The sequence below is a fragment of the Geotrypetes seraphini genome, chromosome 7, assembly GCF_902459505.1.
Source record: "Geotrypetes seraphini chromosome 7, aGeoSer1.1, whole genome shotgun sequence".
Classification (NCBI taxonomy): Eukaryota; Metazoa; Chordata; class Amphibia; order Gymnophiona; family Dermophiidae; genus Geotrypetes; species Geotrypetes seraphini.
The window spans coordinates 121,092,353-121,108,272 of record NC_047090.1 but is presented as its reverse complement, the minus strand read 5'-3'; the positions used below and the strand labels follow the sequence as shown (position 1 = coordinate 121,108,272).

Here is a 15,920-nt window from a genome sequence, read left to right as displayed (position 1 = left end):
CACCCTCCTCCCCAGGTTGGCTTCTTAGCTGGCTTATCTTAACTTGGGACTGCGTGCCTCCGTCGGGCGGGAAAGCACTCGCACATGCGCGGTGCGGCCTACTAGAACTTTCTAAGTTCTTAGACCACTTTAGGCAAAAACTTAGGCAAAAATTTAGAGTGCAATCACTCTAAAATTGTCCATACCAGGGCTCCGTCGATGCCGTCACCCATCAGTTAAGAATATCTGCCTGCTGTCCCTGGATAACACCTGTTACGATAAGTAACTGTGCTTTTTCTATGCGTACAGTGTGCTTTGTGTTTTTGTTTTTTTTTAATTTATTGTTGGTAGATCATTTTGACTTGGTCATTTTAAAAGTAGCTCGCAAGCCCAAAAAGTATGGGCATCCCTGCTCTAGAACATCGCTCCTTAGTTTGATCAAGTGGTGCAGTGAGGGGCCAGCACTTTACATCTTATCTCCTCATGTACAGCACGGTTCTTTATTCTAAGCAGTTCTGGCACTAACGGGTGCCTTATGCTACTTTCACTACCTCTTGCAGTCAGGTTTGGCATTTTATCATGGTTTTGGTTTTTTATTTAGTTTATCACCAGTATTTTCATTTATTTATTAAAGCAGCCTTGTTTAACAGCCCGAAGCCCCTACCCTATCAGTGTTCATCCAATCCACTGCCGACACTTTTTTGGTGCCTCTTTCAACGGATCAAATATCATAGCCCCACTGTCGCGTGTTCACATTTATTTTGCGTATGAGTTTATCTCATCAGTATAAAGACCTTTTCGGTAAGTCCATTTTACTCTCCCTTTTTTACTTTCCCGAGTGCTGTGGTTTTATTCTTTGGTTTTAATAGAAGCTTATTTGAACAATAATTTAGATTTTTCCCAGATTTCACTTTTCATCTACCCGGTCGGCTTGTCTTTGAGCTATTATTGGCTTATGTTTTCAAGATACGCTATATTATCAGCTGTTCATTTCCCATACGTTTACTTTTACCCTGTTTAGGTCTATATAGTCTAGGCATACTGTTTGTAACCAGCCATCATTTTAAGTATGTATATGCCCTATTTTAGGGGGGTGGGGGTTAAGTTATTTTAGCATGTTATTTCATTAATTCTGAGTTCGGTGTTACAATATATTGTTCTTGGATTTTAGTTTTCACATTATTTATTATTTTCTATGACATGTTCGCATCGCAATTTTACTCAAAAGTATAAATAGGTATCCATATTTCCATTCAAGTTTCATCACGGTGCTCTGGTGTTGGCTCCAGTATTTGTCACTTCCGTCTACAAGGTCTGGCTATCTATTACCATCTCATATTTTAAAGACTCACTCGTTATAATTAGCGGTGATCCACACATCTCTTCATAATGGACATGTCCGATTTTAGCATTTGGATCTTAGTACTATGAGTTTGGTCTTTTCTGGTTTTCTTTCTATAGTCTGCTTTTCGTCTGGAGTCTTTTGAGTTTAGAATTACATTTTATGACATATTTTTGTGGTTATAATTGTATGACATGTCTAAATCGGTCAAGTTATCCATTCTTTTAATTATTTTTTGTCCCCTCATACAGTGGCAGACCGCCCCGGGTGCCAGCCCTAGGGGTGTACACAGCCGGCTGGATCCAGAACCATCCGAGCTGCTCTAAATGGCAACTGCACCTCAGCGCGGCTGCTGTACTTATTCCGAAGCAGAGTCGGCAGCCACACTGAAGTGCAGGAAGGTCCCGCGATGACTGCATTTGCCGCCTCTGCCTCTGGAAGACGTAAGTGACTTCGGAAGGGGTGGATCGGCAGCTGCAGTCATTGCAGAACTTTGTCGCAACTCCCTGTGTCTGCCGGCCCACCCCCCTCCAACGTCACTTACGTCTTCCAGAGGCAGAAGCAGTCATCTTGGGACCTTGCTGGTTTGGAGGGAGAGAGTGGTGGAGGGAGAAGGGTGGTGGAGGGAGAGAAAGGGGGCAGATGCTGATGCAGATGCTGATGGAATTGGTGTGCAGGGAAAGGAGAGAGAGACATAAAGGGGAAGGATACTGGATGGAATTGGGTTGGAGGGAAAGAAAGGGGGCAGATGCTGATGGAAATGGGGGGAAGGGAGAGGAGAGAGTGAAATGCCAGACCATGGGGGTATGGGAGAGGGAAGCGAAGAAGAGGAGAGAGATGCCAGACCATTGGAGGAGGGAAGGGAAGAAGATGGATGCCAGAATAATAGGGGTGAAGGGAGAGATGGAAGTGGAATGCAAGGAGAGAAGATGCCATATAGAAGGGGCAGAGAGAGGGTAGACAGTGGATGAAAGGAAGAGAGTGACAAGACTATGAGGAAAGCAGAAACCAGAGAAGAAAATATAAAAAAAAAAAATTATATTTATTTATTTTCTTGTGTTAGGGGAGATGCATTGCTGTTTCTGTGGTGTTGCATTGTATGCAGAGTCCAGCTTCTTGGTGGTTCAATTTAACCTTTGTCTATGTTTTTCTATTTTATCCCCCCTTTTACAAAACTGTAGAGCGTTTTTTTAGCATCAGCCATGGGTTAATTGCTCAGAATTCTATGAGAGTCTGAGCTGTTACCACCATGGCTAAAAACCACATTACAGTTTTATAAAAGGGAGAGGGGTTAGTTTGTGATTACATATTCCATACTAGGCGAAGGTGTTTTCTGTGTTCTGTGTGTTCGAAAGACATGGTTTTCAGTTAGGATTGACTGTATAGGATTGATCTGTACTAAACTAAACTAAACCTTAAGTTTATATACCGCATCCTCTCCACGGAAGTGGAGCTCGGCACGGTTTACAAGAACTTAAAAAATAAGAGAAAGGAAAAGGTTTACATGAGCTTATATATAGAATGGAAGAGTAAGGGGGGAAATAGAATTACATGTTAGAGAAGAGCCAAGTTTTCAGTTGCTTGCGGAATAGTTGGAGAGAGCCCAGGTTCCCCAACGGGATAGTAAGGTCGTTCCAGAGACCTGTGATTTTGAAGAGAAGAGATTTTCCCAGTTTACCTGCATAGAGAATACCACGTAGAGAGGGTGAGGATAGTTTATATCTTTGGGCGGGTCTGGTGGAGTCAGGACTCGAGGAGTTAAAGGATAATGGGATTAGGGGAGGAAGGATGCCATGAATGATCTTAAAAGCCAGGCAGGAGCATTTGAAATGGATTCTACTAGTCTGGCTTGTTTAGTTTTACAATGGGTGTATTGATGTACTGCTCACTGCAGTATGTAAGATGCTGCCTTTTCCTAGGTACACTCTTGTGTGATGTATGGATTGTTACTAAAAATCATGTTTTTCATACAGATGGGGGGGGTGTCAAAAAATGATGGGCCTTGGGTGTCACGTATGTTTCAAGTTTATTAGGTGACTTGATCAATCGCTTAATCAAACATTCTAAGCGATGTACACTTTAAAATTTACAATTATTAGAGAACAATACAATACGTACAAATACTTAAATAATGGTAAATTACTCTTAATTTTAACATTACTAAACATAGGGTAAGGAGGGATGAAATACAATTCATAAAGTAAAGAAGAAACATTGAGGGAAAATACAAAAGGGAAATAGGTAACACAGGTATAACAAAGTAAAATATGATACTCCAATAATAAAATTATGTTGTAAAGGCATCTTTAAAAAGGAAGGTTTTTAACTCAGTTTTAAATTTTCCAAACTCTTTCTCCTCCCGTAAAAAAATAGGGAGGGCGTTCCATGTCTGCGGTGCTGTACATGAAAAAATAAATTGTCTCCTCGTATTAATAATTTTTAATGAAGGAATAGATAGCAGATTTTGTTCGCTAGATCGTAGAATTCTCTTTGCAGAATATGGAATAAGTAACCTAAATAAAAATGCAGGGGTCTTATTGTTCAGAGTTTTAAAAATAATTATGCATAACTTATAAGTGATTCTATGAATAACTGGGAGCCAATGAGCCTTTTTGAGGAGAGGTGTTACATGATCAAATTTTTTAGACTTAGTTATTAATTTTATAGCTGTATTTTGTATAATTTGTAGTCGTTTTATTTCATATAATGCAATTCCTTTGAATAAAGAATTGCAATAATCAATTTTAGACATCACCAAAGAGTGAATCAATATAGTAAGTGCTTTGGGACAAAGAAATTTAGAGATGGAACGAATTTTACGTAACCTATAAAAGGTAGTTTTCACAATGTTACTGATATGATCATGATAATTAAGTTTATTATCAAAGATTACCCCTAGAATTTTTGTATTTTTAACTAATTGTAGGGGAGCGTTATGAATTGAAATTGGAGAAACAAGAGGAAAACTATCCTTCCAAGGAAATAGCATAAAATTGGTTTTTTTGATATTGAGGGCCAGTCTGTTTTTATGTAGCCAATGATGAACTTGATCAAGTTTTCCATTAATGGCCGAAATTTCACTTATGTTATTGTTATTTAAGGGGTGCAATAATTGTATATCATCGGCATAGGCAAAAACATGAAATCCTACGGATTGGCATAATGTCATCAGTGGTGCTAGAAAAATATTAAAAAGCAAGGGTGAAAGAATAGATCCTTGTGGAACCCCATGTGAAATCTGAGAAGGAAAGGATGAAGAATTATTGAAAATAACTGTAGATGTACGATCACTAAAGTAAGATGTGAACCAAGCTAGAACTTCATCTGTAACCCCAATAGATTGAAGTCGAGCAAGGAGCAACTGGTGATCAATTGTATCAAACGCTGCTGAAAGATCAAGAGAAATTAACAGCACTGATTGATGATGATCTAAGAAATATTGAATAGAAGTTGTCATACCAATAAGGGAGTGTTCCGTGCTATGGTGTTGTCTAAAACCGGTTTGATTCGGATGTAACACATTAGTTTGTTCTATAAACTCTGAAATTTGGTTGAAAACAATTTTTTCTGTTAATTTTGCCAAAAATGTAATATTAGATATTGGTCTATAGTTAGACAGTTCATCGTGACCTACATTTTTATCTTTAATAATTGGACGGATATATGATTTTTTCCAATCCAAGGGCACCGTATGTTGATTTAAACTCTCTGTAACTAATACATGAATCAAAGGCCCAAAGTTGTCAAAATATTGTTTGAGAATTAGTGGTGGTATTTGATCAGCTTTTGAACTTTTGATATTCAGAGTTTTTAGAGTAATTTCAATCTCATTTAAGCTAGGCATTTTGAATTTTGAACACTTAGAAGATAACAAATCTGGATTAGTCTGTTCAGAATCACTTGAAAGTGGTAAATTTTTGAATGATTTCCTAATGTTGATAATTTTTTCAGTAAAATAGTCAGCGATTTCTTGGGCTGTAGGAACTCTGCTACTTGAATCATGTTGTATTTTATTATTCGATGTTATTTTATTGAGGATGTTATAAAGATTAGAAGGTACACCACTGCCTTCATAGTTTATACCTTCATAGTTTATACCACAAGCCTGCTTTTAGGACCTATAGGGTATGTATCCCTCTGATTCATGACAATTTCACTTCTCATGTTATCTTATCCATTCTTTTTATTATACAACTGCCCAGATAAGCATCGTTCTTTGACGTGATTGGACCTTGAAAACTAACGGCAACAGTGTTCTCCCCAGAAATTTTTTCCAGCCATGAAAAACATTTGCTGCATTTAGTATGCCATAAAAATCATTTGCTATACCATTTGAAAGAGGGGAAATATCTAATTATTCACTTCTAGAATTGGATACTTCTTAAATTTAATAAAAAATTATGGAACAAGTGTCAAACCTTAAGAAAGGCAGTCATATTGAGCATTGGAAAATAACTAATAATAATTAACTAATACAAATAGTACACATTTAGGGCTCTTTTTACTAAGCTGCGATAGCAGCTTTACTGCGCGCTTAGCTCGCGCAGAATTGCCACATGTGCTAGAAGCTAACGCCAGCATTGAGCTGGCGTTAGTTCTAGTCGTATAGCGCAGCAATTCTGCATGCGCTAAAAACGCTATTGCAGCTTAGTAAAAGGAGCACTTAATTTTCCCCACCACCAAATTTCCCCGTCCCGTCCCGCCCCACCCGGTTACTTTTTCATGCCACCCAGCTGGAAAAAATTTCTGGGGAGAACACTGGCTAAGAAAAATTGCTTGGGGAGAACACTGGCTAAGAAAAATTGCTTACTCCATGAACAAGCAGGATGACTAGTCGAATGTTTGGGTGAGAGGGTTGCCAATTCTGAAATAACAAAGTCAACTTTTGCAAAATGATAATCGTAAACTGCAAAATAGAAAATTTGTATGACAGACATGGAGTGAAATGGGGAAAAAGTTTAAAACAGAATTAGACTTCCATGCCCACTTAAATGAATAGTTATAGAGAGGAGGAGATGAAGTATTTCTGTGCATGAAAGAGGAGCAGGACCTGGGTGTGATCATAACTATTATAAAGGGTTTTCAGTGTTTTCTGGGGATAGAGATCAGGTCTCCCAACTCCAAGAACCTAAAATTGCTATTTTTTGAACTTCCTTGGAGTCTCCACAAGGCGTTTAGGCATGAATTTTCTGTCAGTGGCCATCTTGGATTTTTAGCAATTCTTTTTTTTTTTTTTTTTTTTTTACTTCTGCCTCACAACCTCTCAGTTTCATTATGAATCATTAGGGATGGATTCCTCCACTCCTACAGAGTTGAATTCCTACGTGGATTGTGCTGGTTTACCAGCAAAAGAGCATCCATGAGCATACACGAGAGAAGGGGAGGGAGCTTCGGGCCTTGCCTCCTCTCGGTCCTCTAGGGCTGGGGAGCCTGTGTGGGTCCAGGAAATGGGCAGAAAATCTCATCCTGTGCCAGTTTCAGGTGATGATGTGAAGCGCAGGTGTATAGAGTCTAGGGACCTTTCGCAGAACTTGTCTTGGACTCGCAGGGAGCCGATGTCTGTCCCGATATGTGGCTTTTTCCCCAGACTTTGTTCAGCTCATGTGGAGAGCATATCTCATGGACATGACCCACGCAGCACAGCCAACAGGCGCTGCGCATGCTTCTCTGTCAGGACCTTCCCTTGCGGCGGGCCTTCTTCAGGCTCCTAGTGCCTTTGTCCACAATGACCTGGATGGCCTTCATTGGAGCGCTGATACCGAGGATACAGCATCCACCCTCCCCCGGTCCCTTCTGTCCGTCAGCTGTTTAAATCAGCCTCTGTTCCCTATTTTATAGCAGATGTTATAAAGGAAGTGAAGCTGGAAGCTCAGCCCTCCAAGTCTCAATGTACCATCATGAGTCATTCTAATCCTATGACATCCTTTTTTCCGTTGCATCCAGATCTCATGGCTCTGGTTACTGAGCAGTGGGAAATGCTAGAGAGTTCTTTTGGACTAAGACCATGGCTAATCTTTATCTTATGGCTCTGGATTTTCAGCAACTATTTGAGCTGCTGAAGGTAGATTTGGTGGTGGCACAGGTGACCAAGCGCATTGCCCTTCCGAGTGAAGGAGGAGTGATGCTGAAATATTCTCAGGACTGCCTGCTGGACTGGGGGAGCAGGGAAGAGGTGCTGCTGGACCGGGGGAGCAGGGAAGAGGTGCCGCTAGACCGGGGGAGCAGGGAAGAGGTGCCGCTAGACCGGGGGAGCAGGGAAGAAGTGCTACTGGACAGGGGGAACAGGGAAGAGGTGCTGCTGGACCTGGGGAGCAGGGAAGAGGGACAGGTGGAGCAGAGAAGAGGTGCTACTGGGCCGGGGGAGCAATGAAGAGGGACAGGGGGAGCAGGGAAGAGGTACTACTGATCCCTCTTCCCTGCTCCCCTGGTCCAGCAGCACCTGTTCCTGTTCCCCCGGTCCAGCAGCACCTCTTCCCTGCTCCCTCGGTCCAGCAGCACCTCTTCCCTGCTCTCCCGGTCCAGCAGCACCTCTTCCCTGCTCTCCCGGTCCAGCAGCACCTCTTCCCTGCTCTCCCGGTCCAGCAGCACCTCTTCCTTGCTCTCCCGGTCCAGCAGCACCTCTTCCTTGCTCTCCCGGTCAAGCAGCACCTCTTCCCTGCTACCCCGGTCCAGTAGCACCTCTTCCCTGCTACCCTGGTCCAGCAGCACCTTTTCCCTGCTCCCCTGGTCCAGCAGCACCTCTTCCCTGCTCCCCTGGTCCAGCAACACCTCTTCCCTGCTTCCCCTGTCCCTCTTCCCTGCTCCCCTGGTCCAGTAGAAACTCTTCCCTTCTCCTCCTGTCCCTCTTCCCTGCTCCCCCCGTCCAGCAGCACCTCTTCCCTGCTCCCCTGGTCCAGCAACACTTCTTCCCTGCTCCCCTGGTCCAGTAGCATATCTTCCCTTCTCCTCCTGTCCCTCTTCCCTGCTCCCGCGGTCCAGTAGCACCTCTTCCCTGCTCCCCCTGTCCCTCTTCCCTGCTCCCCTGGTCCAACAGCAACTCTTCCCTGCTCCAACAGCACCCCTTACCTGTTTCCCCGGTCCAGTATGCAGCGTTGTGAGCATCGCGGCTGGCTTTTGCGAACCTCGTAGGCTGCTCTGCCACTCGGAAGTACGTTCCCTCTGACGCGATCATGTATGTCAGAGGAAACGTTCTACTGAGGTGCTGTGCGGCCTGCGAAGTTTGGTACAGCCGGCCACGATCCTCACGGGAGCAGCGCCCGACCCTTAGTGGCTCGAAGCTCTCCTCCCAGCAGCCGCCGCCAGCACCGCTCCGTGAAACCCTCCTCCCAGCAGCCGCCGCTCCGTGAAGCCCTCCTCTTGGCAGCTGCCGCTCCACACCGCCTTTCATGTGCCTCAAGCCGCCGAATACGGCCACGGAAGGCAATCGGGACGGCGAGGATACGGGCAGGGAGAGAGCTTGCCTGCGCTTCCTCCAGCGGTTGGTGAATGAGGGCGGGAGGAGGGGAGTGGCCAGAGTGTTCCCTGCCGCCGGGTTCTAAAATAGAATCCGGCCACAGATCAGAAAACATGGCAGGAAACACGAAACCCTAAGTGCGCATGCGCGCTTAGGGTTTTATTATATAGGATGGTGTAATGATTTGGTTGTGTATAACTCCTGATACAAGCATATGTGCTGAAACACAGCCATTGTTGGGTCTTTTTGGTTTATGCTACAGTATTTAAAATAAGCACTCTTGTTTCATTTTTGGACTTCTGTGTTTGTTTTTAAAACTATTAAATGGTTTTGTTTTTTTTTTGTTTGTTTCTGACACGTTTGCTCCCTTTTGCTTATGAGCTAAAGAGTAAGAAGGGAACTAAATTGTTTTTAAGGAAGAGAAATAGAAAAGAATAATGCCATTAAAATAAGCAAGGCTAAAGTAGATAAAATACATTGATAACGCATCAAAAGCTGCTAAAATGTCTTAAGAGATTGCGAACAGTAAAAAAACAAGAAATGATTATGTGAAAATGAAGGAAGACTTCATGCTGATTTTATAATATCACTTTGTTAGTTAAGAATTGACCTTTTTTATTTTTCACTTGTAGGGATGGATACTTTGCTTCATGCTCCTATCCAAACTTCAGTGCAGCAGTCAGAGGTATAAGACTTTGTACTTTATCTTGATTTAGAACATAAGAATTGCCATCTCCGGATCAGACCCTGGGTCCATAGTTTTAGTCCCCATATCACTGTATGCTTCTCGAGGGAGATGTGCATTTAATTTACCCTTACCCGTATCACTCTATGCCACTCTTAAGGAGATGTGCATTTAGTTTACCCTTAAATCCTAGAATGGTGGATTCTGCAATTACTTCCTCTGGGAGAGCATTCCAGCTGTCCACCACTTGCTGCGTGAAACAGAACTTCCTGATATTCGTCCTGGACCTGTACCCCCTCAGCTTCAGTCTATGTCCTCTTGTCCGTGTCACATTGGACATTTTAAATAACTGCTTTCCCTGCTCCATTTTGTCGAATCCTTTCAGTATTTTGAAAGTCTCGATCAGATTCCCTCGCAGTCTTCTCTTCTCAAGGGAGAACAACCCCAGTCTCCTAAGTCGTTCCTCGTAGTCCAGGTTCTCCATACCTTTCACTAGCTTCGTTGCTCATCTCTGCACCCTCTCTAGCAGTTTTATATCCTTCTTTAGGTATGGAGACCAATGATGGATGCAGTATTCCAGGTGCGGTCTGACCATGGCTCTGTAGAGTGGTATTATAACTTTCTCTGATCTACTCGTAATTCCCTTCTTTATCATGCCTAGCATTCTATTTGCTTTCTTCGCTGTTGTCACACATTGCGCCGACGGTTTCAGGGTCCTATTTATCAGTACACCCAGGTCCTTTACCTGTTCGGTCTTTCCCAGAGTTACACCTGACAAACTATACTTGTGATCTTTTTTTTTCTGCCTAAATGCATCACTTTGCATTTTTCCACATTAAAATTCATCTGCCATTTATCTGCCCACTTCTCCAATTGATTCTAGTCACTGTGGAGTTCCTCGCTATCTTTCTGCGATCTGATTGCCCGGCATAGCTTTGTGTTATCTGCAAACTTGATGATTTCACTGGATGTTCATTCTTCCAGGTCATTTATGAAAATATTAAATAAGATGGGTCCAAGTACTGAGCCCTGGGGTACACCGCTAGTCACTTTTTCCCATTCTGAAAACTTCCCATTTATTCCCACTCTCTGTTTTCTGTTCTCTAGCCATTTGCCTATCCATCTTAGTATATCTCCCTCTATTCCATGGCCTTGTAATTTCCTGAGAAGTCTTACATGTGGAACCTTGTCGAACGCATTCTGAAAGTCCAAGTATACAATATTCACCGGTTCTCCACTATCAATTTGTCTGTTCACTGTCTCAAAAAATTGAAGTAGGTTCGTCAAACATGATTTCCCTTTCCTGAATCATAAATCAAAAGTTGGCAAATATAATTCTCTAATTCAGTGTAAATGAGGATTTTTATGAACACACCCTCTAATAATTATACCCTCATTACCTCATATATTTAGAGCATATTTTACATAAATAATCTTCTAATATCCATCAAAAATCTTCTGATATACAACAGTTTTCCTTCTTCATTTCCAGACCTTCACCATCTTATCTATCTTTCATTGATTTACATATATCTGTTTTGGGATATGGCCTCAGTGGCTACTTCTGTACAGAATAAATCTGTTCAAAGTACGGAATTTCCAATGTAGCTAGCCTCCTCATTGGTCTTATCCCCTATCCTTTCTTTAGGTATATTTCTTTATCATATTAAATACTTTTCAACAACTTAATGAATATTTTAATAGTTAACTTAGCTTGAAGTGCTTGAACGCGAGTCCCGTTCACTGGTGGATCTGGTGGTAAATCTGGTCCAAGTCCACTTCTACTGTGGTGAGGCTGTCCTGTACGACTCTCTTGAACACTTTCACTGTGTCAGGTATTGCTGCGGTGTCTACCTTTGTAAAGACAGAGGCAAAGAAGGAATTCAGTCTGTCTGCAATTTGTTTGTCATCCTTGATGCACCCTTTTCCTCCCAGGTCGTCCAGCGGTCCCACCGCCTCCCGTGCAGGATTTTTTTCCCTTTTACGTATCTAAAAAAGGCTTGAAATTTTTGGCCTCTTGCGCTATTTTCTCCTCGTAGACCTTTTTGGCAACCCTCATCGCCTTGTGACATTTTTTCTGATCATCTCTATGTTTGTTCCAAGTTTCGGATGTTTTCATGCATTTCCACGTCTTAAAGGAGTCCTTCTTTTCATTTATGGCTTCCTTCACCTCTTTGGTAAGCTACGCTGGCTCTCTTTTGCCTTTGATTTTCTTTACTTTGGACATCCGCGGAATGTAGAGGCTTTGTGCTTCCGTGATAGTATTTTTCAGTAGGGACCATGCCTGTTCCACCGTTATGACTTTGCCCATCTTTTTCTTGATCCGTTTTTTCACCATGGCTCTCATGCTGTCATATCTTCCCTTTTTAAAGTTTAAAGTCGTGGTTGAGGTTTTGGTACCTTTCCCTTTCCCAACATCAAGTTTGAAGTTGATCATGTTGTGATCGCTCGTCCCCAGCGGGACCGTGACTTCTACTTCCTTTGCCGGTGACGTTTCCTCTCGTCGGCTCTCCTACCATCTGTTCCAGGAAGCAGTCCCCTAGCACTTCCAGGAACTTTGCCTCCTTGCCACAGTTGGAGGTTCCTAGGTCCCAGTCTATCCCCGGGAAATTGAAATCCCCCAAGATTATGACATTACCTGTCTTACATTCTTGTTTAATTTCCTCCATCATTTACGAGTCTGTCTCCTCCCTCTGTCCCGGCGGTCGGTAGTAAAGGCCAATCTTTATGTCAGCATTGTTGTGTCTGGGAATCCTGATCCAGAGGGATTCCAGCTTCTCTTTCTCTTCCGCCATAGTCTCTCTCACGGATTCTAATCCTTCCCGAACATATAGGGCAATACTTCCACCTTTCTGCCCTACTCTGTCTTTTCTGTACAGTTTGTATCCCTGTAGTACTGTGTCCCATTTGTTTTCGTCATTCCACCATGTTTCTGTTATGCCAATGATTTCCAGTTTGTTGTTTTTTGCTATTGCTTCTAACTCTCCTATTTTGTTTCCCAAACTTCTAGCATTCGTATACATACATTTGAGTTCCCTTTGTGTTACCTTCTTGGACTTTTCAAGCTTAGTTTCTTCCACGGTATCCTTTTCTGCTGCTGTGTTGTCTTCCTCATTTGCTTTGTGGTCGACCCCTCCCGTGTCTGAGTAGTTGTCCGTAATTCCTTCTAAGGGGCATCCTGTCGCCCGGGCCATCGACTGGTGGTTGACTGTCGGCTTTCCCCTGTCGTTTAGTTTAAAGCCTTCTCTATGGCCCTCTTCATATTGCCTGCCAGTACTCTTACTCCTTCCTTGTTGAGGTGCAGTCCGTCTTTTCTGTAGTACTTGCTTTTTCCCCAGAACGCCGTCCAGTTGCACACGAAGTCAAAGCCTTCCTCTTCGCACCATCGTCTCATCCAGGCATTGATTGCTTGCAGTTCCCCTTGTTTCTTTGCATCCGCTCTTGGTACCAGGAGGATCTCCCTCCCTGATCTTCAATTTTCTTCCGAGTAAGCGGAGCTGTCCCTTCAACTGTTCCCTGTCATACCTCTGTTCGCTCACATCGTTGGTTCCCACGTGGATAAGCACAGCAGTGTCCTCTCCCCCAGCGCTGTCTTTGATCCTGGAGATCCTGTTGGCCACATCCTTCACTCTTGCTCCAGGCAGGCAGGTGACGATTCTATCCTCTCTTCCTCCTGCGGTGTGGCTGTTCACATGACGTATGATGGAGTCTCCCACGATGATCCCCATCTTCTTTATTCGGGGGTTCCTTGGGGGTCGTAGGTCGACATCCATGGTATAGGACCAATCTTCTCCCTCCTGCAGTACTCCAGAGGTTGTTTTCTGTTCTTTGTGTAGGGGGACGTCCCCATGCAGTCTCCCTCTTACTCCTGGTGTGCGATCGCCCCTTATCTCTGCTTCCGTTCCTCCAGAATTTGCAGGGGTGTCTTCTCTTCTCTCGTCCTTGCCTTCTTCCTGGGTTGTTCGGGTACAGTTCTCCACATGCTGTTGGTGAGCTTCCTCGATGTATCTCTTTAGCTTCTTAACCTCGTCGTTTGGACTGTACTCCACTAGAAGCTTCTCCTGTTTGCGGATTTCTTCTCCAAAGGTGAGGAGTTCTTTTAGTCCCAGCACTGTCTCCTCTAGCAGCTGGACCTTCATTTTCAGGCTATCCAGCTCCATGCAACGACTGCAAATGTAAGCCCGAATCCCCGAAGGGAGGTAGTCATACATGTTGCAGCTGGTGCAGAAGATTGGGAAGCTCCTCTTCTGGCTTCCTTGGTCGTCCATCTCTTGCTCCCCTTCTGTGTTGTCTGAGTGAATCAGTTGTGAACCTTTTGTCTCTGTCAGTTGGACGTTTTCTGGTTTCCTGGTATTTGTCTTCCCGTATGTTGTGAATCTGCTTGTGTTACTGTGTTAGTGCTAGTGAGTGCTTGTTTCCCCTCTAGGTGTGTGGTGTGTGAGGGACCGTGCCCTGTTGCCTAGCTAGCTAAAGACTAGGGCTTGTAGCTGCCTTCCTGTTTGGCTTGAGTTGGCGGGTGTTGTTCTGCTGGGAATCCTAGTTTCCCGGCTCCTTCTAAGGCTCCTTTGCAAAGGCACTCTCGCTAAGGCGAGCGCCTTTGCCGCTCGCCTTCGCCATGCGCCGAACGGCTGCGCACCGTTGGCTCCTCCTCTTTTAAGGGGGAGCTCGGATGATGACTCGGTGTGGGTGGGCAGAGCTTACTCTCGCCTCTGCCCCTGGATCTCTCTCTGCTTTTCCTCTCTTTCTCTGCTCCCTGCTCGTTTCTCCCTTAGTGCTGGCTCCTGCTTCTTTAGTCATCCATTGGCTCCTCCCTCCCCTGCCCTCGATATGCCTCCAAACTCTGAACCCTCCTACCTTGCCAAGCCACTATATGGCCTTTCATAATCGATTCTGTTTATCTAAATGGCCTGTCCTTGTTATGCCTATATATTATATGCCTTATCATTACCATGTATTGAACTTCGCTGTAAATGTTAACCGCATTGAACTTCCATGGTATTGCGGTATACAAGAATAAAGTTATTATTATTATTATCTCCCTACTGCTGGCTCTCTTTCTCTCTCTCTGCTCCCTGCTCGTTTCTCCCTTAGTGCTGGCTCCTGCTTCTTTAGTCAGCCGTTGGCTCCTCCCCTTTTTAGGGGGAGCTCGGATGATGACTTGGTGGGGGTGGGCGGAGCTTACTCTCGCCTCTGTCCCTGGATCTTTCTCTGCTTTTTCCTCTCTTTCTCTGCTCCCTGCTCTTATCTCCCTACTGCTGGCTCTCTTTCTCTCTCTCTTGCAGTTGTTTTTCTCTAGAAACAAACTTCAGATAGCCATACAAGTGGATGCTGATACATAATACTGTTTTCAGAACATTCCAGCAAAAACCTTAAGAGCTATCTGAATATGTGCAGCAATTACAATTACTCCTCTTGGGCAGTATGAGCCTTGAAGTTTGGTGACTCCTGATAGTGGAAGGCAAATCCAACAATTATTTTGGGTTTAAAAAATATCAACATTGTTTCCTATCCGTAAGAAAAAGATATACCATAGTGTTTCAGATTAAGAAGGTCCTATACCAGAAATTCACATGCCTTTTTTAGATTAACTATGACTTGTACATTGACTGCAAATAGTGTTTTAACAGTTAACTACACAAATAATACATTCTTTCTTTCTTTTTGTGGGTGGTTTTTTTAGCACATGTACAGCAGCCATGAAACAACAAATAAGACAATACTATTTTCAGATGAAAATGATATGGACTTTACTACAAGCAACACTGTTATAGTTGCTCAAACCCTTGTGGGAGCACCTGATGTTGTGGAAAAATACCAGAAAATAGATTTTAAATCTTTTCTGGCTAGCATAAATGCTGATTCCGAGGTTCTGGCATCAAAATCAGACTGCATTGGTACCTTTGAACCTGGGTTATCTCACGGTACATGTTTTACCTTTCCGTCTAAGCCTCAAATCTACTCACAAAAGAGCGATGCTAAAGACTTCTTGTCAAGCCTAAAACCATGTGAAGAAAATGTAAAACTGCTTGTAGAAGAGAATAACAAGGAGAATATGCTTACATGTGTTCCTGAAGGTAATGCTTTTTATCTTGCTGGAATGACCTACTCATATTTCCATATGCAATCTCTGATTCTGTTAAAGGGTCATAGACTTTATATACTGCCTTTCTATGGTATAACCAATGTGGTCTACATATTCTGTGCAGGTACTTTGTCCCTACTGGGCTCACAATCTGTTTTTGTACCTGGGGCAATGGAGGGTTGTCTTACCCGGGGTCACAAGGAGCTGCAGTGGGAATTGAACTCAGTTTCCCAGGTTCTTAGCCCATTGCACTGAACTTTAGGTTTTTCCTCCTTGATGGAAGGAGGTAAGAGATTTTTAACTGATGAAAATGACATGTTGCTGAGAATGGCACTTTATGTGTTATATCCCAGCAAGGCAGGTTATAATTGAACTCAGA

The 15,920-nt window shown here is 43.4% G+C and overlaps 1 protein-coding gene across 3 annotated transcripts in view; it reads left to right on the top strand.

Annotated features, from left to right (window-relative positions):
* KNL1 (kinetochore scaffold 1) overlaps positions 1-15,920 on the top strand; it is a 173,264-nt gene that overhangs the window by 24,876 nt on the left and 132,468 nt on the right. Inside the window, exons 7-8 of one of the 3 annotated variants that reach the window (XM_033952569.1) lie at positions 9,407-9,459; positions 15,140-15,533. The exons of 1 other annotated variant lie outside the window; for it this stretch is intronic. In XM_033952569.1, the coding sequence (XP_033808460.1) occupies positions 9,407-9,459; positions 15,140-15,533 (447 nt within the window). The remainder of the gene's footprint in view (positions 1-9,406; positions 9,460-15,139; positions 15,534-15,920) is intronic. One more of the 3 variants, XM_033952571.1, reaches the window with a different exon arrangement.